Source organism: Oncorhynchus masou, chromosome 15 (genome assembly GCF_036934945.1).
Source record: "Oncorhynchus masou masou isolate Uvic2021 chromosome 15, UVic_Omas_1.1, whole genome shotgun sequence".
Classification (NCBI taxonomy): Eukaryota; Metazoa; Chordata; class Actinopteri; order Salmoniformes; family Salmonidae; genus Oncorhynchus; species Oncorhynchus masou.
The window spans coordinates 69,815,392-69,841,392 of NC_088226.1; the positions used below are offsets into that span (position 1 = coordinate 69,815,392).

The following is a 26,001-nucleotide window of genomic DNA, read 5'->3' on the forward strand; positions in this document are numbered from 1 at the left end:
AGTAAAATATATCACTAGCCACTTTAAACAATGCTACCTAATATAATGTTACTTACCCTACATTATTCATCTCATATGTATACGTATATACTGTACTCTATATCATCTACTGCATCCTTATGTAATACATGTATCACTAGCCACTTTAAACAATGCTACCTAATATAATGTTTACATACCCTACATTATTCATCTCATATGTATACGTATATACTGTACTCTATATCATCTACTGCATCCTTATGTAATACATGTATCACTAGCCACTTTAAACAATGCTACCTAATATAATGTTACTTACCCTACATTATTCATCTCATATGTATACGTATATACTGTACTCTATATCATCTACTGCATCCTTATGTAATACATGTATCACTAGCCACTTTAAACAATGCTACCTAATATAATGTTTACATACCCTACATTATTCATCTCATATGTATACGTATATACTGTACTCTATATCATCTACTGCATCCTTATGTAATACATGTATCACTAGCCACTTTAAACAATGCTACTTAATATAATGTTACTTACCCTACAATATTCATCTCATATGTATACGTATATACTGTACTCTATATCATCTACTGCATCCTTATGTAATACATGTATCACTAGCCACTTTAAACAACGCTACCTAATATAATGTTTACATACCCTACATTATTCATCTCATATGTATACGTATATACTGTACTCTATATCATCTACTGCATCTTTATGTAATACATGTATCACTAGCCACTTTAAACAACGCTACCTAATATAATGTTTACATACCCTACATTATTCATCTCATATGTATACGTATATACTGTACTCTATATCATCTACTGCATCCTTATGTAATACATGTATCACTAGCCACTTTAAACAACGCTACCTAATATAATGTTTACATACCCTACATTATTCATCTCATATGTATACGTATATACTGTACTCTATATCATCTACTGCATCCTTATGTAATACATGTATCACTAGCCACTTTAAACAATGCTACCTAATATAATGTTTACATACCCTACATTATTCATCTCATATGTATACGTATATACTGTACTCTATATCATCTACTGCATCCTTATGTAATACATGTATCACTAGCCACTTTAAACAATGCTACCTAATATAATGTTACTTACCCTACATTATTCATCTCATATGTATACGTATATACTGTACTCTATATCATCTACTGCATCCTTATGTAATACATGTATCACTAGCCACTTTAAACAATGCTACCTAATATAATGTTTACATACCCTACATTATTCATCTCATATGTATACGTATATACTGTACTCTATATCATCTACTGCATCCTTATGTAATACATGTATCACTAGCCACTTTAAACAATGCTACTTAATATAATGTTACTTACCCTACAATATTCATCTCATATGTATACGTATATACTGTACTCTATATCATCTACTGCATCCTTATGTAATACATGTATCACTAGCCACTTTAAACAACGCTACCTAATATAATGTTTACATACCCTACATTATTCATCTCATATGTATACGTATATACTGTACTCTATATCATCTACTGCATCTTTATGTAATACATGTATCACTAGCCACTTTAAACAACGCTACCTAATATAATGTTTACATACCCTACATTATTCATCTCATATGTATACGTATATACTGTACTCTATATCATCTACTGCATCCTTATGTAATACATGTATCACTAGCCACTTTAAACAACGCTACCTAATATAATGTTTACATACCCTACATTATTCATCTCATATGTATACGTATATACTGTACTCTATATCATCTACTGCATCCTTATGTAATACATGTATCACTAGCCACTTTAAACAACGCTACCTAATATAATGTTTACATACCCTACATTATTCATCTCATATGTATACGTATATACTGTACTCTATATCATCTACTGCATCCTTATGTAATACATGTATCACTAGCCACTTTAAACAACGCTACCTAATATAATGTTTACATACCCTACATTATTCATCTCATATGTATACGTATATACTGTACTCTATATCATCTACTGCATCCTTATGTAATACATGTATCACTAGCCACTTTAAACAACGCTACCTAATATAATGTTTACATACCCTACATTATTCATCTCATATGTATACGTATATACTGTACTCTATATCATCTACTGCATCCTTATGTAATACATGTATCACTAGCCACTTTAAACAACGCTACCTAATATAATGTTTACATACCCTACATTATTCATCTCATATGTATACGTATATACTGTACTCTATATCATCTACTGCATCCTTATGTAATACATGTATCACTAGCCACTTTAAACAACGCTACCTAATATAATGTTTACATACCCTACATTATTCATCTCATATGTATACGCATATACTGGACTCTATATCATCTACTGCATCCTTATGTAATACATGTATCACTAGCCACTTTAAACAATGCTACCTAATATAATGTTTACATACCCTACATTATTCATCTCATATGTATACGTATATACTGTACTCTATATCATCTACTGCATCCTTATGTAATACATGTATCACTAGCCACTTTAAACAATGCTACCTAATATAATGTTTACATACCCTACATTATTCATCTCATATGTATACGTATATACTGTACTCTATATCATCGACTGCATCCTTATGTAATACATGTATCACTAGCCACTTTAAACAACGCTACCTAATATAATGTTTACATACCCTACATTATTCATCTCATATGTATACGTATATACTGGACTCTATATCATCTACTGCATCCTTATGTAATACATGTATCACTAGTCACTTTAAACAATGCTACCTAATATAATGTTTACATACCCTACATTATTCATCTCATATGTATACGTATATACTGTACTCTATATCATCTACTGCATCCTTATGTAATACATGTATCACTAGCCACTTTAAACAACGCTACCTAATATAATGTTTACATACCCTACATTATTCATCTCATATGCATACGTATATACTGTACTCTATATCATCTACTGCATCCTTATGTAATACATGTATCACTAGCCACTTTAAACAATGCTACCTAATATAATGTTTACATACCCTACATTATTCATCTCATATGTATACGTATATACTGTACTCTATATCATCTACTGCATCCTTATGTAATACATGTATCACTAGCCACTTTAAACAACGCTACCTAATATAATGTTTACATACCCTACATTATTCATCTCATATGTATACGTATATACTGTACTCTATATCATCTACTGCATCCTTATGTAATACATGTATCACTAGCCACTTTAAACAACGCTACCTAATATAATGTTTACATACCCTACATTATTCATCTCATATGTATACGTATATACTGTACTCTATCATCTACTGCATCTTTATGTAATACATGTATCACTAGCCACTTTAAACAACGCTACCTAATATAATGTTTACATACCCTACATTATTCATCTCATATGTATACGTATATACTGTACTCTATATCATCTACTGCATCTTTATGTAATACATGTATCACTAGCCACTTTAAACAACGCTACCTAATATAATGTTTACATACCCTACATTATTCATCTCATATGTATACGTATATACTGTACTCTATATCATCTACTGCATCCTTATGTAATACATGTATCACTAGCCACTTTAAACAACGCTACCTAATATAATGTTTACATACCCTACATTATTCATCTCATATGTATACGTATATACTGTACTCTATATCATCTACTGCATCCTTATGTAATACATGTATCACTAGCCACTTTAACTATGCCACTTTGTTTACATACTCATCTCATATGTATATACTGTACTCGATACCATCTACTGTATCTTGCCTATGCTGCTCTGTACCATCACTCATTCATATATCTTTATGTACATATTCTTTATCCCCTTACACTTGTGTCTATAAGGTAGTAGTTTTGGAATTGTTAGCTAGATTACTTGTTGGTTATTACTGCATTGTCGGAACTAGAAGCACAAGCATTTCGCTACACTCGCATTAACATCTGCTAACCATGCGTATGTGACAAATAAAATTTGATTTGATTTGATTTAGCTGAACCCAGATGAACATTTCAGAGACATACGGTTTTATCTGCGACCGTATCCTCCTTAAAAAAAGACATTTACAAATGACTCAGTATTTTAATAATCTGCACTCTTTAGCTACCTTTAAGGAGAAGACTATAATGGGTTATTCACTACAAAACAGTTGTGAGATCTGAGATGTGAAAGCGTGGCTTCTCAATATCTCAGAACTATGCTTTGCAGAGATAAAAACCTTCAGAGTCTCATGACTTCCTAGTCCCAAGGTCACGAGGAGTCATGAGTGCAATCAGGCGTGTGTTCAAGCAGCACATTGTCTTCACAATAGACAAACACAGGCCCATTCCGTTCAGCACAACCCAGGGGTCATGACCCCAAGTGATCTTGTAACTATACATCAGACATTTTGATCGTAAACGTTGGCACTGTACTGTATTATGACATCAGTGTTATGATTTGGAAATGTGAGCCAATCACCTTCTAGCTCTGAGTGGACCATGATGGGCCTTGTGAAATGCATATTTGGGACTCGGGTGTTTGGCTCGTTTGATGTCGAAAGTGGTATTTATTATAATCCTCAACGTCTCGTCTTTTCAAAATACACAGAGTCGTCTTAATTTGCAGCATTTCCCCTCTTCACTCAGACGACAACAAATGTGCAAAAGTTGCCCAATTAGCAAGGAGGGATGGGGGACAACGTGTTGTTGCGAGGTGCTCAAGTTCAGAGCGGCTGTCAGTCAAACCCCACCGTGAAGCGCAGAGCCAGAGCTCTAATGTCCTGTATAGCATGTTACTGTACAGGGCAGAGCCAGAGCTCTAATGTCCTGTATAGCGTGTTACTGTACAGGGCAGAGCCAGAGCTCTAATGTCCTGTATAGCGTGTTACTGTACAGCACAGAGCCAGAGCTCTAATGTCCTGTATAGCGTGTTACTGTACAGCACAGAGCCAGAGCTCTAATGTCCTGTATAGCGTGTTACTGTACAGCGCAGAGCCAGAGCTCTAATGTCCTGTATAGCGTGTTACTGTACAGCACAGAGCCAGAGCCCTGATGTCCTGTAGAGCATGTTACTGTACAGAGCAGAGCCAGAGCTCTAATGTCAGGACGAGCATCAAATGAAATCAAATTGTATTTGTCACATGCGCCGAATACAACAGGTGTAGACTTCAACGGTGAAATGCTGACTTAGGAGCCCTTTCCAACGATGCATAGTTAAAACAATGATCCTACAAATAATAGTGTGTGTGTGTGGGGGGGTTTTGTGTGAGCGTGTCATTGTAGTGTGTGTGTGTGAGCGTGTCATTGTAGTGTGTGTGTGTGAATGTGTGTGGGTTTTGTGTGAGCGTGTCATTGTAGTGTGTGTGTGTGAGCGTGTCATTGTAGTGTGTGTGTGTGTGTGGGGGGGGTTTGTGTGAGAGTTTCATTGTAGTATGTGTGTGTGTCAGTGTCATTGTAGTATGTGTGTGTGTGTGTGTGTGTGTGGGGGGGGGGGGTTTGTGTGAGAGTTTCATTGTAGTGTGTGTGTGTGTGTGTGTGTGTGTGTGTGTGTGTGTGTGTGTGTGTGTGTGTGTGTGTGTGTGTGTGTGTGTGTGTTGTAGTGTGTGTGTGTGTGTGTCATTGTAGTATGTGTGTGTGTGTGTGTATGTCATTGTAGTATGTGTGTGTGTGTGTGTGTGTGTGTGTGTGTCATTTTAGTATGTGTGTGTGTGTGAGTGTCATTGTAGTATGTGTGTGTGTGTGGGGGGGGTTGTGTGAGAGTTTCATTGTAGTATGTGTGTGTGTGTGTGTGTGTGTGTGTGATTGTAGTGTGTGTGTGTGTGTGATTGTAGTATGTGTGTGTGTGTGTCATTGTAGTATGTGTGTGTGTGTGTATGTCATTGTAGTATGTGTGTGTGTGTGTGTGTGTGTCATTTTAGTATGTGTGTGTGTGTGTATGTCATTGTAGTATGTGTGTGTGTGTGTGTGTGTGTGTGTCATTGTAGTATGTGTGTGTGTGTGTGTGTGTGTGTCATTGTAGTATGTGTGTGTGTGTCATTGTAGTATGTGTGTGTGTGTGTCATTGTAGTATGTGTGTGTGTGTGTGTGTGTGTGTCATTGTAGTATGTGTGTGTGTGTGTGTGTGTGAGTGTCATTGTAGTGTGTGAATGTGTGGGGGTTTTGTGTGAGTGTCATTGTAGTGTGTGTGTGTGTGTGTGTGTGAGTGTCATTGTAGTGTGTGTGTGTGTGTGTGAATGTGTGGGGGTTTTGTGTGAGTGTCATTGTAGTGTGTGTGTGTGTGGGGGGGTTTTGTGTGAGCGTGTCATTGTAGTGTGTGTGTGTGGGGGTTTTGTGTGAGAGTGTCATTGTAGTGTGTGTGAATGTGTGTGTGTGGGGGGGGGGTGTTTTGTGTGAGAGTGTCATTGTAGTGTGTGTGTGGGGGGGGGGGGGGGTTGTGTGAGAGTGTCATTGTAGTGTGTGTGTGTGTGTGTGTGTGTGTGTGTGTGCATACAGTGCCTTCAGTAAGTATTCACACCTTTGAATTTATCCAAATGTTGTTGTGTTACAGCCTGAATTTAAAATGGATTAATTTCAGATTTTGTGTCACTGGCCTAAACTCACACCCCCAAAAGTGGAATTTTTCCAGATTAATTAAAAAATGAAAAGCTTGACTGTTATGAGTCAATAAGTATACAACCCCTTTGTTATTTAAGCCTAAATAAGTTCATGAGTAAACATTTGCTTAACAAGTCACATAATAAGTTGCATGGACTCACTCTGTGTGCATTAATAGTGTTTAACATAATATTTGAATGACTACCTCATCTCTGTAACCCACACATATAATTATCCTCAGTCAAGCAGTGAATTTCAAACACAGATTCAATCACAAAGCCCAGGGAGGTTTTCCAATTCCTCGCAAAGAAGGGAACCTATTGGTAGATGGGTAAAAACAAGCGAAGTCGCTTACCAAGACGACATTGAATGTTTCTGAGTGGCCTAGTTACAGTTTTGGACGTAAAATCGGCTTAAATCTATGGCAAGACTTGAAAATGGCTGACGAGCAATGATCAACAACCAACTTGATTAAAGTGCAAATATTGCACAATCCAGGTGTGCAAAGCTCTTAGAGACTTACCTAGAAAGACCCATAGCTGTAACTGCTATCAAAGGTGATTCTAACATGTATTGACTCAGGTGTGTGAATACTACTCATTATGGGGTATTGTGTGTCGATGGGTGAGATACAAAATGTGTTCAATGCATTGTGAATTCAGGCTGTAACACAACACAATGTGGAATAAGTCCATTGGTATGAATACTTTATATACAGTGAGGAAAAAAAAAAGTATTCGATCCCCTGCTGATTTTATATGTTTGCCCACTGACAAAGAAATGATCAGTCTATAATTTATATGGTAGGTTTATTGGGACAGTGAGAGACAGAATAACAACGAAAAAAATCCAGTAAAACACATGTCAAAACTTTTATAAATTGATTTGCATTTTAATGAGGGAAATAAATATTTGACCCCTCTGCAAAACATGACTCAGTACTTGGTGGCAAAACCATTCAGACGTCAGACGTTTCTTGTAGTTGGCCACCAGGTTTGCACACATCTCAGGAGGGATTTTGTCCCACTCCTCTTTGCAGATCTTCTCATTAAGGTTTTGAGGCTGACGTTTGGCAACTTGAACCTTCAGCTCCCTCCACAGATTTTCTATAGGATTAAGGTCTGGAGACTGGGTGAGAACCTCCTTCCCTCAGCCAAGATTTGATGGTACATCATCCCTTTGATGCGGTGAAGTTGTCCTGTCCCCTTAGCAGAAAAACACCCGCCAAAGCATAATATTTCCACCTCCATGTTTGATGGTGTTCTTGGGGTCATAGGCAGCATTCCTCCTCCTCCAAACACGGCGAGTTGAGTTGATGCCAAAGAGCTCCATTTTGGTCTCATCTGACCACAACACTTTCACCCAGTTGTCCTCTGAATCATTCAGATGTTCATTGGCAAACTTCAGACGGCATGTATATGTGCTTTCTTGAACAGGGGGCCCTTGCGGGCACTGCAGAATTTCAGTCCTTCACGGTGTAGTGTGTTACCAATTGTTTTCCCGCTCAGCCCAGTCAAAACTGTTCGCTGCTCTGGCCCCCCAATGGTGGAACAAACTCCCTCACGACGCCAGGACAGCGGAGTCAATTACCACCTTCCGGAGACACCTGAAACCCCACCTCTTCAAGGAATACCTAGGATAGGATAAGTAATCCTTCTCACCCCCCCCCCTTAAATGATTTAGATGCACTATTGTAAAGTGGCTGTTCCACTGGATGTCAGAAGGTGAATTCACCAATTTGTAAGTCGCTCTGGATAAGAGCGTCTGCTAAATGACTTAAATGTAAATGTAAATGTTTTCTTGGTGATTTGCATTTTAATAAGGGAAATAAATATTTGACCCCTCTGCAAAACATGACTCAGGTCCCAGCTGCCTTGAGATCATTGACAAGATCCTCCCATGTAGTTCTGGGCTGATTCCTCACCGTTCTCATGATCATTGCAACTCCACGAGGTGAGATCTTGCACGGAGCCCCAAGCCGGAGGGAGATTGACAGTTCTTTTGTGTTTCGTCCATTTGCGAATAATCGCACCAACTGTTGTCACCTACTCACCAAGCTGCTTGGCGATGGTTTTGTAGCCCATTCCAGCCTTGGAGAGCTCTTTGGTCTTGGCCATGGTGGAGAGTTTGGAATCTGATTGATTGATTGCTTCTGTGGACAGGTGTCTTCTATACAGGTAACAAACTGAGATTAGGAGCACTCCCTTTAAGAGTGTGCTCCTAATCTCAGCTCGTTACCTGTATAAAAGACACCTGGGAGCCAGAAATCTTTCTGAATGAGAGGGGGTCAAATACTTATTTCCCTCATTAAAATGCAAATCAATTTATAACGTTTTTGACATGCGTTTTTCTGGATTGTGTTGTTGTTATTCTGTCTCTCACTGTTCCAATAAACCTACCATATAAATTATAGACTGATCATTTCTTGTCAGTGGGCAAACATATAAAATCAGCAGGGGATCAAATACGTTTTTCCCTCACTGTATAGTCTTGTGAGTGTGCATAGAGACAGTGCAGAAGTCTGGGTAACCATTAATAAACTATTTAGCAGTCTTATGGCTTGGAGGTAAAAAATGTCTCGAAGCCTGATGGTCCCCTGACAATTTTTTTTGTCAAGCTTGCATTCAATTGCTACTTCCTGTTGCACACAACAAGCTTCTATTGCCCCCTGTCATAAGGGTATTTATGGCTGATTTACGAAGAAATCTTCAACCCTGTTACGATCAACCCTGTTACGGTCAACCCTGTTACGGTCAACCCTGTTACGGTCAACCCTGTTACTTTATAGGCACTTACTATAGTCATTTTTTAAAAATGTATCTTCTTGAGATTGGAAAACATGTTTTTTATGAAGTTAGGATGTGCTCTTTATGACAGAATGTTGACAGAATGAAGTCAAACATTACACTTCTCAAAAAAGGGCGCGGAATCGGTGGAACGACCGAGAAGCAAGAAACACCGCTACCGATATTTCTCCCTATATCCCGTACCTGCTGTCGTTGGAGTTCTTGATGGCCACCAGTTTTTGCAGCCCGTCAAAGAAAGTGATGTCCCGGGCTGCGACGGAGCTGCAGGTCACCAGGTTGTTCAACGCTCCACAGATGTTGACCACCACGTCGCTGGACGGCTCCTTCTGTTGACCGTCAGCAGGCAGCTTGTCCACCAGGTTGTTCACTGTCTTGGTTGCTAGAAGACGAAAAAAAAGGGTTGATCTCATTTAATTCATCCCACACGGCAGTCAAATCCACCCCTGAAATAGACGGACATGGCTTTGTTAGTCTTCTTGTGTTTGTTTTGGTCCTTGCTCTGGCATGAAATCAAATGGGTTTTCCTCCGTTTGTTAATAACACATATTTCACATTGACATCCTTGAATTGCTCGCCTTTCTCTCAAAGCTTATATGGAGGATGAGGTTCCGAGGCAATCAAGGATTTGATAAAAAAAGGGGGCCATGGTTACTGACCCATGGCGTTCTTGTCCTTGGCATGGCGTGACAGGTTTCTGAGGAAGCCGGTGAGGGATCTCAGCTCCAGGTCATTATTGGTCCTCAGTTTGTCCAACATCACAGGAAGCATCCTCTCTTGCTCGAGAGCCACACGACTCAGCACCCCCGCCCACTGAGGAGAAAAAGAGAGAAAGGTCTTTCTGCGTTAGTATTTCTCAAACTAATTACAGTACCCCCCCCCCCAAAAAAAAAATCCCATTTTGCTCTGTCTGAAGTAAACCCTTATGTGCAACTGATCATTGGGCTCATTTTCTTATGAGTCAATTACACCCTGTAGAAAGGCAAGGTACCCACAGGGGTTCTAGTACCCCAGCTAGAGAGACACTGTCGTCGTTCTATGAATGCTGAGTGAGCTATAGAGATCACTGATGTCAGTTGCAGTTTTCATTGTCAGGTGTCCAAGTCCGGTACAAAACAAAATGACCCTGGAGCACATATCAGTGGCCTGGTCACAGAGGCTTCACGGATAGTTTGAGGAGCCTGTTTATGATCCCCTACTTTATCTGGCACAGGGGACGGGTGGGGAGGTGAGATGACTCCATAGTCTATCTGGCACAGGGGACGGGTGGGGAGGTGAGATGACTCCATAGTCTATCTGGCACAGGGGACGGGTGGGGAGGTGAGATGACTCCATAGTCTATCTGGCACAGGGGACGGGTGGGGAGGTGAGATGACTCCATAGTCTATCTGACACAGGGGACGGGTGGGGAGGTGAGATGACTCCATAGTCTATCTGGCACAGGGGACGGGTGGGGAGGTGAGATGACTCCATAGTCTATCTGGCACAGGGGACGGGTGGGGAGTTGAGATGACTCCATAGTCTATCTGGCACAGGGGACGGGTGGGGAGTTGAGATGACTCCATAGTCTATCTGGCACAGGGGACGGGTGGAGAGGTGAGATGACTCCATAGTCTATCTGGCACAGGGGACGGGTCGTGAGGTTTGAGATGGTGATTGGCAGTGGGAATTATAAACACTCACTCTCTTGTCTCCAGCTGTGATGTTCTGCAGGGCCCCGGCTGCAGCCTCGCGGGTGGTGAAGTTGAACTCACAGCCCTGCAGCACGCGGTTATACAGCCCCACCACCTGGGGGTGCCACAGCCACTCCAGACCCTTGGGCACACGGGCCACCTCCGTGAATGTAACCAGGTCCTGGTTCATCTTCTGTAAAAGGAGAAGGTCAGGGGTCAATGTGATGTAGGCGATGTGATACAGGACTTCCGTTTAGACACGGACAGGGTCATTCTGAAGACCGTCAAGACTACGGTTCAACTGCTAAACTGACAGAAGAAGAAGAAGATTGACACTGTGATACATACATTTTTTACTTTCTTGCTCTGAGGCGTGAAGCAACCAATGGCTTCACTCCTACTGGTGTCCTGGCCTCTGGTTGGTCCTTCCAGACGTAGCATGGCCGAGGGCGGGATCTCACTGTACAGCTGATAGGAGAGGTTCCTCATAACACACACTGCGTTCTCCACTCCCTGGACACACGCACACAAGTTGAATAGGCTTTAATATCAAAGTCCAACATGTGAGGCTTTCACATGAACAAATGTACCATGGAATGTTGAGTATATATTTAATTCCCATGACGACACGTTCGACACTTGATCGAAGAAAAACACTGAAGGTACAGTTACGCATTGTGACAATTGTTCTGCAAATACCACACGGCTAAGTAACTTTCCTATCTGCACTCCGGTCCACTATCTGCACTCCGGTCCACTATCTGCACTCCGGTCCACTATCTGCACTCCGGTCCACTATCTGCACTCCGGTCCACTATCTGCACTCCGGTCCACTATCTGCACTCCGGTCCACTATCTGCACTCCGGTCCACTATCTGCACTCCGGTCCACTATCTGCACTCCGGTCCACTATCTGCACTCCGGTCCACTATCTGCACTCCGGTCCACTATCTGCACTCCGGTCCACTATCTGCACTCCGGTCCACTATCTCCACCTTGCCTTCCACTATCTGCATGTATCTCCGGTCCACTATCTGCACTCCGGGCCACTATCTGCACTCCGGTCCACTATCTGCACTCCGGTCCACTATCTGCACTCCGGTCCACTATCTGCACTCCGGTCCACTATCTGCACTCCGGGCCACTATCTGCACTCCGGTCCACTATCTGCACTCCGGTCCACTATCTGCACTCCGGTCCACTACGCAGCTCATTCTCACCTTTTCCTCCACCTTGCCTTCCTGTAGCGAGGCCTGGATGTATCCTACCAGGGCATCCACCAGACCGTTGGTCTCGCGCATCTGACGTCTGGTCTTCTCATTCACTGAGCTCAGGTTCCTGGGGACAGCAGGGTGAGAGGTTAGAGGTTCCTGGGGACAGCAGGGTGAGAGGTTAGAGGTTCCTGGGGACAGCAGGGTGAGAGGTTCCTGGGGACAGCAGGGTGAGAGGTTCCTGGGGACAGCAGGGTGAGAGGTTCCTGGGGACAGCAGGGTGAGAGGTTCCTGGGGACAGCAGGGTGAGAGGTTCCTGGGGACAGCAGGGTGAGAGGTGAGAGGTTCCTGGGGACAGCAGGGTGAGAGGTTAGAGGTTCCTGGGGACAGCAGGGTGAGAGGTTAGAGGTTCCTGGGGACAGCAGGGTGAGAGGTTAGAGGTTCCTGGGGACAGCAGGGTGAGAGGTTAGAGGTTCCTGGGGACAGCAGGGTGAGAGGTTAGAGGTTCCTGGGGACAGCAGGGTGAGAGGTTAGAGGTTCCTGGGGACAGCAGGGTGAGAGGTTAGAGGTTCCTGGGGACAGCAGGGTGAGAGGTTAGAGGTTCCTGGGGACAGCAGGGTGAGAGGTTAGAGGTTCCTGGGGACAGCAGGGTGAGAGGTTAGAGGTTCCTGGGGACAGCAGGGTGAGAGGTTAGAGGTTCCTGGGGACAGCAGGGTGAGAGGTTAGAGGTTCCTGGGGACAGCAGGGTGAGAGGTTAGAGGTTCCTGGGGACAGCAGGGTGAGAGGTTAGAGGTTCCTGGGGACAGCAGGGTGAGAGGTTAGAGGTTCCTGGGGACAGCAGGGTGAGAGGTTAGAGGTTCCTGGGGACAGCAGGGTGAGAGGTTAGAGGTTCCTGGGGACAGCAGGGTGAGAGGTTAGAGGTTCCTGGGGACAGCAGGGTGAGAGGTTAGAGGTTCCTGGGGACAGCAGGGTGAGAGGTTAGAGGTTCCTGGGGACAGCAGGGTGAGAGGTTAGAGGTTCCTGGGGACAGCAGGGTGAGAGGTTAGGGACGGGATAGGCAAACAGAAATCATAGAACAAAGAACTGACATTTATCAAAGAGCTGATGGGTCAATGAACTGACTTAGGTGAAAGAGCTGATGGGTCAATGAACTGAAAAATCAATGAACTGAAATGGGCCAATGAACTGAAATGGGCCAATGAACTGAAATGGGTCAATGAACTGAAATGGGTCGAAGAGCTGACATGGGAAATGAACTGAAATGGGTCATGCACTTAGACAGAGGAGGAGCTGGAAATGGGTCAAAGAACTGTACTATGGGTGTGAACTGAAATGGTGTTATATGAACTAAATGGGTCAACTATATTGCTGACTAAGATAGGACACTGTTGTCAATACTATTATATACTGGACTGGAACAAGTCCTATACTGTACTTTAGTGTACTGTACCATCATATACTGTCCTTTAGTGTACTGTACTATACTGTACTATAGTGTAATATACTGTACTGTAATATACTGTACTATGATATACTGTACTATACTGTCCTAAACTGTCACATACTGTACTTTAGTGTACTGTACTATACTGGACTATAGTGTAATATCCTGTACTATACTGTACTATAGTGTACAATACTGTACTATACAATACTGTACTATAGTGTAATATACTGTACTGTAATATACTGTACTTATATAGTGTATATACTGTACTATCTATACTGTCCTAAACTGTATTATCCTATAGTGTACTGTCCTATCCTATAGTGTAATATATTGTACTATAGAGTACTGTACTATACTGTCCTATACTGTCATACTGTACTTTAGTATACTGTACTATACTAGACTATAGTGTAATATACTGTACTATGATTTACTGTACTATAGTGTACAATACTGTACTATACAATACTGTACTATAGTGTAATATACTGTACTGTACTATCCTATAGTGTACTATATCGTACTATAGTGTACATTACTGTGCTATAGTGTACTATATTGCACTATCCTATAGTGTACTATATTGTACTATAGTGTACTATAGTTTACTGTATTATCCTATAGTGTACTGTCCTATCCTATAGTGCACTATACTCTCCTATAGTGTAATATATTGTACTATAGAGTACTGTACTATACTGTCCTATACTGTACTTTAGTATACTGTACTATACTAGACTATAGTGTAATATACTGTACTATGATTTACTATACTGTACTATAGTGTAATATACTGTACTGTACTATCCTATAGTGTACTATATTGTACTATAGTGTACATTACTGTACTAGAGTGTACTATATTGCACTGTACTCTCCTATAGTGTACTATAGAGTACTGCACTATTCTACAGTGTACTATCCCATAGTGTACTATAGTGCACTATCCTATAGTGTACTATAGTGTACTGTACTATCCTATAGTGTACTGTACTATCCTATAGTGTACTGTACTATACTCACCTATAGAGTACTATACTCTCCTATAGAGTACTATATTGTACTATCCTATAGTGTACTATATTGTATTATAGTGTACTGTACTATCCTATAGTGTACTATATTGTACTATAGTGTACTATAGTGTAATGTACTATAGTGTACTATATTGTACTATGGTGTACTGTACTATCCTGTACAATACTGTACTAGTTTACTGTACTATCCTATAGTGTACTATCCTATAGTATACTATTGTGTACTGTACTATCCTATAGTGTACTATAGTGTACTGTACCTAAGACATCCGGTGGTGTTGTAGAAGATGTCAACCTCGGAGGGGCTCTGCTGGATGACCTCAGTGTCTCCACTGCCTGCGAGCGGGATCAGAATCCTCTCTGTGAGCTCAGCTAGCGTCTCCTTGGCTAGTTTCTCCTTCAGGTTGTCTTTGGATGACAGGTTCCACAGAATACCTGACAGAAAACCCAATGACCAAACCTTGTATCATTACCTCTACTATTGTACATTGTGCTCCTACATTTCTTTCTGTGCTCCCCCCAAAAAAGTATACTTAGCAGTACATGTCAGCGTAGAGCCCTACATTGTACAGAGTACTTTGTATCTCAAGAAAGTTTAACTTACTATACGTGTGATATGTGTTTGTCTTACCTAGCTACCTTCAAATGAATGCAAGTCGCTCTAACCTCTGGGTAGCCTAGTGGTTAGAGCGTTGGACTAGTAACCGGAGGGTTGCAAGTTCAAACACCCGAGCTGACAAGGTACAAATCTGTTGTTCTGCCCCTGAACAGGCAGTTAACCCACTGTTCCCAGGCCGTCATTGAAAATAATAATTTGTTCTTAACTGACTTGCCTGGTTAAATAAAGGTAAAAAAAAAAAACAGGGGGGCAGTATTGAGTAGCTTGGATGAATAAGGTTCCCAGAGTAAACTGCCTGCTACTCTGTCCCAGATGATAATATATGCATATTATTAGTAGTATTGGTTAGAAAACACTCTGAAGTTTCTAGAACTGTTTGAATGATGTCTGTGAGTATAACATAACTCATATGACAGGTGAAAACCTGAGACAAATCCAACCAGGAAGTGGGAAATCTGAGGTTTGTAGTTTTTCAACTATTTACCATTCCAATATACAGTGTAAATGGGGTTATATTGCACTTCCTAAGGCTTCCACTAGATGTCAACAGTCTTTAGAACTTTGTTTGAGGCTTCTACTATGAAGGGGGAGAGAATGAGAGGGGATTGAGCCAGGTCTCTGGCAGAGTGCCACAGGCTTGTGACGCGCGGTCACGAGAGAGTTAGCTCTCGTTCCATTGCTTTTCTACATACAATGGAATTCTCTGGTTGGAACATTATTGAAGATTTATGATAAAAACATCCTAAAGATTGATTCTATACTTAGTTTGACATGTTTCTACGACCTGTAATATAACTTTTTTAACTTTTTGTCCGACATTCAGCTGGACCTGAACGCGCGTTTGGATTTGTTTACCAAACACCCTAACAAAAGAAGCTATTTGGACATAATTATGAACTTTATCGAACAAATCAAACATTTCTTGTGGAACTGGGATTCCTGGAAGTGCATTCTGATGAAGATCATCAAAGGTAAGTGAATATTTATAATACTATTTCTGACTAATGTTGACTACACAATATGACAAACATCTTTTTGGCTGCTTTATTGTCTGAACGCTGTACTCAGATTATTGCATGGTTTGCTTTTTCCAACATTTAAAAAAAAAATCTGTCACAGCGTTTGCATTAAGGAGAAGTATATCTCTAATTCCATGTATAACACTTGTATTGTCATCAACATTTATGATGAGTATTTCTGTAAAATGATGTGGCTCTCTGCACAATCACCGCATGTTTTAGAACTACTAAACATAACGCGCCAATGTAAAATGCATTTTTTTATAGAAATAAGCACTTTAGCGAACAAAACATACATGTATTGTGTAACATGAAGTCCTATGAGTTTCATTTGATGAAGATCATCAAAGGTTAGTGATTCATTTTATCTCTATTTGTGCTTTTTGTGACTCCTCTCTTTGGCTGGAAAAATGGCTGTGTTTTTCTGTGACTTGGTGGTGACCGAACATAATCGTTTGTGATGCTTTTGCTGTAAAGCCTTTTTGAAATCAGACACTGTGGCTGGAATAACAAGGATTTTATCTTTAAAATTATGTAAAATACTGGTATGTTTGAGGAATTTTAATTATGAGATTTTTGTTGTTTTGAATTTGGCGCCCTGCACTTTCACTGGCTGTTGGTGAGGCGGGACGCTACTATCCCACATATCCCAGAGAGGCTAAAGGACTCAAATGTAAAATGTCATACCTGTGATGTTCTTGCGTAGTTCGTCGTCATTCACCTTCAGAGCCTCTATGAGTTGTGGGATCCCTCCCTCCTCGATAAGGGCCACCTTGTTGTCCATGTTCTCGTAGATGAGGTTCCTCGTGGCGCCCGTGGCGTAGCGAGCCACCTCCTGGTTCTCACTGTTGAACAGCCTCACCAGCTCTGGGATGCCCTTATAGCGGTGCACCTAGTGATTGGAGGGAAGAACAACTCTGTAAGGTTTAGACTCATTCTGAATCCCAGTGACCCCTAGCCTAGCCCCTATTCCCTAGGCAATCCAGTATATCAAAAATGATTAGACAGCGTAGCCTTGTGGTTAGAGAGTTGGACTAGTAACCATAAAGGTTGCAAGATCAAATCCCCGAGCTGACAAGGTACAAAATCTGTCGTTCTGCCCCTGAACTGTTCCTAGGCCGTCATTGAAAATAATAATTTGTTCTTAATTGACTTGCCTAGTTAAATAAAGGTAAAATAATAAAGTCCATATTGCTTAAAGCTGTCAAATATTTTCAAATTTACAGGACCTTTGGCTTGATTTAGAATCCAGCATCTATGCTTGGACTGCTGAGCAAACCTGTCACCCGGCAACAAGAGACCACACACATAAATCTCTGTTCCTGCTCTTTCACAAAACCACAGCTGAAAAAACACCGACAAGCACCTACAAGCTACCTGTCTGTGACAAAATACTTCACACCTGCTTGAAACAAAATGGTGTCCGTCACTTCAACAAGACAACATTCTTTTAGAATGACTTAGATCACATTTACTGTATGTCTGCTGAACTATGACATTAAATCAAAGTTGAGTCTTTTAATGTTAAGCACCTAGGCCAAGATTGACAGTTGGCACAACCGGAGCATGTCAATGTGTTGATATACATGGAGCACGTCAGTCAATGTGTTGATATACCTGGAGCACGTCAGTCAATGTGTTGATATACCTGGAGCACGTCAGTCAATGTGTTGATATACCTGGAGCACGTCAGTCAATGTATTGATATACCTGGAGCACGTCAGTCAATGTGTTGATATACCTGGAGCACGTCAGTCAATGTGTTGATATACCTGGAGCACGTCAGTCAATGTGTTGATATACCTGGAGCACGTCAGTCAATGAGTTGATATACCTGGAGCACGTCAGTCAATGTGTTGATATACCTGGAGCACGTCAGTCAATGTGTTGATATACCTGGAGCACGTCAGTCAATGTGTTGATATACCTGGAGCACGTCAGTCAATGTGTTGATATACCTGGAGCACGTCAGTCAATGTGTTGATATACCTGGAGCACGTCAGTCAATGTGTTGATATACCTGGAGCACGTCAGTCAATGTGTTGATATACCTGGAGCACGTCAGTCAATGTGTTGATATACCTGGAGCACGTCAGTCAATGAGTTGATATACCTGGAGCACGTCAGTCAATGTGTTGATATACCTGGAGCACGTCAGTCAATGTGTTGATATACCTGGAGCACGTCAGTCAATGTGTTGATATACCTGGAGCACGTCAGTCAATGTGTTGATATACCTGGAGCACGTCAGTCAATGCGTTGATATACCTGGAGCACGTCAGTCAATGTGTTGATATACCTGGAGCACGTCAGTCAATGTGTTGATACACAATAGTTCTAATGCAACTAGCAACTTCACTTCTATTGTTCCTTATATTATGTTAATGAACATAAGCACACCGAATGGGACGCATATTTGACATTGTAAATATCATAAGGAAGTACCAGAGAAACAGAGAACGCAGAATGAAGAGGAACTCCCTTTAGTACCTCTTTCTTGGCCTCAGTGTCACTGTAACACTCATGTTGGATAAACGCTGCTCCCAGAACCTGCAGCTCAGCATCCCCCTCTGCCAGGTACCTCACCGCCGTAGCCATGTCCAGGTTATTGATCCTGTACAATCAGAAAGATCAATCAATCAACCAACCAATCAAATGTACCTGTATTTGTAAAGTCCAGTTGACACAAAGTGCTTAACAGTAAGCCAGCCCCTGGACAGTTGACACAAAGTGCTTAACAGTAAGCCAGCCCCTGGACAGTTGACACAAAGTGCTTAACAGTAAGCCAGCCCCTGGACAGTTGACACAAAGTGCTTAACAGTAAGCCAGCCCCTGGACAGTTGACACAAAGTGCTTAACAGAAAGCCAGCCCCTGGACAGTGTCAGTCTTCACCAACACTGTCCCGCTGTCAGCCCTCACCACCACTGTCCAGCTGTCAGCCCTCACCACCACTGTCCAGCTGTCAGCCCTCACCACCACTGTCCCGCTGTCAGTCCTCACCACCACTGTCCCGCTGTCAGTCCTCACCACCACTGTCCCGCTGTCAGTCCTCACCACCACTGTCCCGCTGTCAGCCCTCACCACCACTGTCCCGCTGTCAGCCCTCACCACCACTGTCCCACTGTCAGTCCTCACCAACACTGTCCCGCTGTCAGCCCTCACCACCACTGTCCCGCTGTCAGTCCTCACCAACACTGTCCCGCTGTCAGTCTTCACCAACACTGTCCCACTGTCAGTCTTCACCAACACTGTCCCGCTATCAGTCTTCACCACCACTGTCCCGCTATCAGTCTTCACCAACACTGTCCCGCTGTCAGTCTTCACCACCACTGTCCCGCTGTCAGTCTTCACCAACACTGTCCCACAGGGTAGAGAGACTGAGACAAATAATAGATTAGGAATGATGGGGGATTTGGTGGTGATAACACTATAGCAGCGGTGTCAAAGTCCTTTTTCCCAGCAGGCCGCATTTGGTTCTTCACTGAGGGACGCATTTGGTTCTTCAGAGGGCCGCATTTGGTTCTTCAGAGGGCCGCATTTGGTTCTTCACTGAGGGCCGCATTTGGTTCTTCACTGAGGGCCGCATTTGGTTCTTCACTGAGGGCCGCATTTGGTTCTTCACTGAGGGCCGCATTTGGTTCTTCACTGAGGGCTGCATTTGGTTCTTCACTGAGGGCTGCATTTGGTTCTTCACTGAGGGCCGCATTTGGTTCTTCACTGAGGGCCGCATTTGGTTCTTCACTGAGGGCCGCATTTGGTTCTTCACTGAGGGCCGCATTTGGTTCTTCACTGAGGGCTGCATTTGGTTCTTCACTGAGGGCTGCATTTGGTTCTTCACTGAGGGCTGCATTTGGTTCTTCACTGAGGGCCGCATTTGGTTCTTCACTGAGGGCTGCATTTGGTTCTTCACTGAGGGCTGCATTTGGTTCTTCACTGAGGGCTGCATTTGGTTCTTCACTGAGGGCCGCATTTGGTTCTTCACTGAGGGCCGCATTTGGTTCTTCACTGAGGGCCGCATTTGGTTCTTCACTGAGGGCCGCATTTGGTTCTTCACTGAGGGCTGCATTTGGTTCTTCATTTTGGTTCTTCACTTCATTTGGTTCTTCACTGAGGGCTGCATTTGGTTCTTCACTGAGGGCTGCATTTGGTTCTTCACTGAGGGCCGCATTTGGTTCTTCACTGAGGGCCGCATTTGGTTCTTCACTGAGGGCCGCATTTGGTTCTTCACTGAGGGCCGCATTTGGTTCTTCACTGAGGGCCGCATTTGGTTCTTCACTGAGGGCCGCATTTGGTTCTTCACTGCTTTGGTTCTTCACTGAGGGCCGCATTTGGTTCTTCACTGAGGGCTGCATTTGGTTCTTCACTGAGGGCTGCATTTGGTTCTTCACTGAGGGCCGCATTCGGTTATGTTTCAGATATTGACTGTTTCCCCGCAGTAAAAAAAAATGCAAAAAAAATGTTCCTCTATCCATTGCTTTTTGGAATTTTATATGCTTCCTGACTGTCTAGTTTTCGTTTCGATAACAGATAAAGCTAAGCCTAGTCCTGGAATGAAAAGTAATTGAGCATCACCATTGAAATAGCTTTTTAGTCTTGTCTCCGGGAAACTGCCCCTCTAGGTGGGTTGTGGTCAGTTCCATTTCAATTCCAGTCAATTCAAGACTTACACTGAAATTCCAATTCATCGTCAATGCTTTTCAATGAGAAACATTTGGAATTGGAATTTGATTGACTTTTTCTCAAATTTAAATGGAGTTGAACCCAAACCCCTGGTGCACGATTAGGCAAAATGAGATAATATATTGCCAGTCCAGCTGACCAATCAGGCCAACATGACACGTTTCACTCCCATGGTATAACCCTGTGCCTGTGTGAATGGTAAACTAAGCTAAAGGTAACACTCTGTGGTTTTTCCATCTGCTGTGCTAACAGCTAGGCGCCGGCTGTTTGTGTGCGAAATGTGAAACCTGATGAAAGTCCTCTGGTGCCACACCCAAACCAGTCCTGCCACTCGCGGGGGCCATGTAGCAGCCAGCTCAGAATCTACAGCTCTTGGCAAAGAGACATTTGTAATCATCACAAAGACGCTGCTTTGAAAGTGCTCAATCACGAGCCAGAATAGCAAAACAGACAAAAACTTTGGTCACACACACACCCCTGCACCGCACAATGTACACACTCAATGGATGCCAGACCTGCCCACGCACCAAGGACAGCAGGTCCCTGTTCAATGGGAGTTGTCACGGGTCCTCGACTAACCAAGGTCGCTTGGGACAACAGGGAGCCACAAGATTCTATAACAAGCCCTCCAGCCACACCCTCTCCAGCGTGGGATGAAATAGGTCCAGAGGGGAAACATGTAAAGGAGGGTCTGAGGTCACGGGTGCGTGAGAGAATCCATTCCCTATGGGACAGTCAGGTCCCTTATCAGAAAAACAGCTGACAATGAGCCTTTTCTCTCTCAAAGATCTATGATGGCCCTGCCACCACTGTCCCGCTGTCAGTCCTCACCACCACTGTCCCGCTATCAGCCCTCACCAACACTGTCCCGCTGTCAGTCCTCACCACCACTGTCAGTCCTCACCACCACTGTCCCACTGTCAATCCTCACCACCACTGTCAGTCCTCACCACCACTGTCAGTCCTCACCACCACTGTCCCACTGTCGGTCCTCACCACCACTGTCAATCCTCACTACCACTGTCAGTCCTCACCACCACTGTCAGTCCTCACCACCACTGTCAGTCCTCACCACCACTGTCAGTCCTCACCACCACTGTCAGTCCTCACCACCACTGTCAGTCCTCACCACCACTGTCAGTCCTCACCACCACTGTCCCGCTGTCAGTCCTCACCACCACTGTCCCACTGTCAATCCTCACCACCACTGTCAGTCCTCACCACCACTGTCAGTCCTCACCACCACTGTCCCACTGTCAGTCCTCACCACCACTGTCAGTCCTCACCACCACTGTCAGTCCTCACCACCACTGTCAGTCCTCACTACCACTGTCAGTCCTCACCACCACTGTCAGTCCTCACCAACACTGTCAGTCCTCACCAACACTGTCAGTCCTCACCACCACTGTCAGTCCTCACCACCACTGTCAGTCCTCACCAACACTGTCCCGCTGTCAGTCCTCACCAACACTGTCCCATTGTAAGTCCTCACCACCACTGTCAGTCCTCACCACCACTGTCCCGCTGTCAGCCCTCACCACCACTGTCCCGCTGTCGGCCCTCACCAACACTGTCCCGCTGTCGGCCCTCACCAACACTGTCCCGCTGTCGGCCCTCACCAACACTGTCCCGCTGTCCCGGTCCCCTCACCACCACTGTCCCGCTGTCGGCCCTCACCACCACTGTCCCGCTGTCGGCCCTCACCAACACTGTCCCGCTGTCGGCCCTCACCAACACTGTCCCGCTGTCGGCCCTCACCAACACTGTCCCGCTGTCGGCCCTCACCACCACTGTCCCGCTGTCGGCCCTCACCAACACTGTCCCGCTGTCGGCCCTCACCAACACTGTCCCGCTGTCGGCCCTCACCAACACTGTCCCGCTGTCGGCCCTCACCAACACTGTCCCGCTGTCGGCCCTCACCAACACTGTCCCGCTGTCGGCCCTCACCAACACTGTCCCGCTGTCGGCCCTCACCACCACTGTCCCACTGTCGGCCCTCACCACCACTGTCCCACTGTCGGCCCTCACCACCACTGTCCCACTGTCGGCCCTCACCACCACTGTCCCACTGTCAGTCCTCACCACCACTGTCAGTCCTCACCACCACTGTCAGTCCTCACCACCACTGTCAGTCCTCACCACCACTGTCAGTCCTCACCACCACTGTCAGTCGTCACCACCACTGTCAGTCCTCACCACCACTGTCAGTCCTCACCACCACTGTCAGTCCTCACCACCACTGTCAGTCCTCACCACCACTGTCCCACTGTCAGTCCTCACCACCACTGTCCCACTGTCAGTCCTCGCCACCAATGTCCCACTGTCAGTCCTCACCACCACTGTCCCACTGTCAGTCCTCACCACCACTGTCCCGCTGTCAGTCCTCACAAACACTGTCCCGCTGTCAGTCCTCACCAACACTGTCAGTCCTCACCAACACTGTCAGGCCTCACCAACACTGTTCTGCTGTCAGCCCTCACCAACACTGTCCCGCTGTCAGTTCTCACCAACACTGTCCCACTGTCAGCCCTCACCAACACTGTCCCGCTGTCAGTTCTCACCAACACTGTCCCGCTGTCAGTCCTCACCACCACTGTCAGTCCTCACCAACACTGTCCCGCTGTCAGTCCTCACCACCACTGTCAGTCCTCACCACCCCTGTCAGTCCTCACCACCACTGTCAGTCCTCACCACCACTGTCCCACTGTCAGTCCTCACCACCCCTGTCAGTCCTCACCAACACTGTCCCACTGTCGGTCCTCACCACCACTGTCCAACTGTCGGTCCTCACCATCACTGTCGGTCCTCACCATCACTGTCCCGCTGTCGGTCCTCACCACCACTGTCCCGCTGTCGGTCCTTACCAACACTGTCCCGCTGTCAGCCCTCACCAACACTGTCCCGCTGTCAGCCCTCACCAACACTGTCCCGCTGTCAGCCCTCACCAACACTGTCAGTCCTCACCAACACTGTCCCGCTGTCAGTCGTTACCACCACTGTCAGTCCTCACCAACACTGTCCCGCTGTCAGTCGTTACCACCACTGTCAGTCCTCACCAACACTGTCCCGCTGGCGGCCCTCACCAACACTGTCCCGTTGTCGTCCCTCACCAACACTGTCCCGCTGTCGGCCCTCACCAACACTGTCCCGCTGTCGGCCCTCACCAACACTGTCCCGCTGTCGGCCCTCACCACCACTGTCCCGCTGTCGGCCCTCACCACCACAGTCCCACTGTCAGCCCTCACCACCACTGTCAGTCCTCACCACCACTGTCAGTCCTCACCACCACGGTCAGTCCTCACCACCACGGTCAGTCCTCACCACCACGGTCAGTCCTCACCACCACGGTCAGTCCTCACCACCACTGTCCCGCTGTCAGTCCTTACCACCACTGTCAGTCCTCACCAACACTGTCCCGCTGTCAGTCCTCACCAACACTGTCCCACTGTCAGTCCTCACCACCACTGTCAGTCCTCACCACCACTGTCCCACTGTCAGTCCTCACCACCACTGTCCCGCTGTCAGCCCTCACCAACACTGTCCCGCTGTCAGTCCTCACCAACACTGTCCCACTGTCGGGCCTCACCACCACTGTCAGTCCTCACCAACACTGTCCCGCTGTCAGTCATTACCACCACTGTCAGTCCTCACCAACACTGTCCCGCTGTCAGTCCTCACCACCCTTGTCAGTCCTCACCACCACTGTCAGTCCTCACCACCACTGTCAGTCCTCACCACCCTTGTCAGTCCTCACCACCACTGTCAGTCCTCACCACCACTGTCAGTCCTCACCACCACTGTCAGTCCTCACCACCACTGTCAGTCCTCACCACCACTGTCAGTCCTCACCACCACTGTCAGTCCTCACCACCACTGTCCCGCTGTCAGTCCTCACCAGCACATGCTGGCCTGCCAACAACAGGAGAAAATGCCTGAGCACTGTGTACTGTGCCAAAAGCTCCAGGTATTTACCACCTGCTCCCTGGACTCCACTATCAGGTTGTCCAATACCCTGAGCCCCACAAACTACATAGGCTCCACGACCTTGGTGAAAGTGTGAGGCGACAGGGAAAGCCCAAAAAGGGAGGACCAGAAACTCATCGGCTACAGTCTCAAAATGGAACCTCAGGAACTTCCTGAAAGGAGATATATGGCCACGTGAAAGTATGTGTCCTTCAGGTCGATGGAGGTGAACCAATCGTGAGCAAATTCTGAATTTGTAGACCTTGAAGTGCTTGCTTAGTGCACGCAGGCATAAAATGGGATGCAAAGTACCAGCACTTCTTGGAACCAGGAAATACCAGCTGTACCATCCGTCCTGGACCCCTGACATAGGAACCACACTGACAGAAACACTACGAATGGTAGCCTGTGCCCCGAGGTCAGCGTTAGCATAATCCAGTGCAACACTGCACATGTGCACCATTTGTTGACACAGAAAGCGAGTGTCCCGTAAAGTCTGGAGGGGTAGAACGAAACCTTGTAAACTGAGAGAATGTCATTTTTTTAATTAGCTTTAAAACAGCGAAACTGCGGTACCACCACTGTGAAAAGATAACCTCTTTGGACTTAAAGTGATGCTTCACTGTCCCCTATGTGCACCATGTCATTGTTCTCTCTCTCTGCTGTGTCCACTGAGCTGTTTGGGCCCGCCCTGCAATCTCATTGGATAACGCTGGGCAGGCCTCTTGCTAGCTGTCCCTCAAATGTTAGGGGCAGAAGCTCATTGGCTAGAACTCAAATTGCTAGGGAACTGAGCCACGTGGAGGTAAATGTAGGGAAATGGCGCGGCACAACTT

At 44.9% G+C, this 26,001-nt stretch overlaps 1 protein-coding gene across 2 annotated transcripts in view; it reads right to left on the minus strand.

Annotated features, from left to right (window-relative positions):
* The window catches only part of LOC135556743 (plakophilin-3-like), a 57,442-nt gene that overhangs the window by 7,151 nt on the left and 24,290 nt on the right, over nucleotides 1-26,001 (minus strand). For both annotated transcript variants that reach the window (XM_064990157.1, XM_064990158.1), the window contains 8 exons: nucleotides 19,012-19,135; nucleotides 17,209-17,413; nucleotides 15,144-15,318; nucleotides 12,406-12,523; nucleotides 11,534-11,698; nucleotides 11,196-11,378; nucleotides 10,172-10,325; nucleotides 9,699-9,894 (listed from right to left, as the gene is read on the minus strand). In XM_064990157.1, the coding sequence (XP_064846229.1) occupies nucleotides 9,699-9,894; nucleotides 10,172-10,325; nucleotides 11,196-11,378; nucleotides 11,534-11,698; nucleotides 12,406-12,523; nucleotides 15,144-15,318; nucleotides 17,209-17,413; nucleotides 19,012-19,135 (1,320 nt within the window). The remainder of the gene's footprint in view (nucleotides 1-9,698; nucleotides 9,895-10,171; nucleotides 10,326-11,195; nucleotides 11,379-11,533; nucleotides 11,699-12,405; nucleotides 12,524-15,143; nucleotides 15,319-17,208; nucleotides 17,414-19,011; nucleotides 19,136-26,001) is intronic.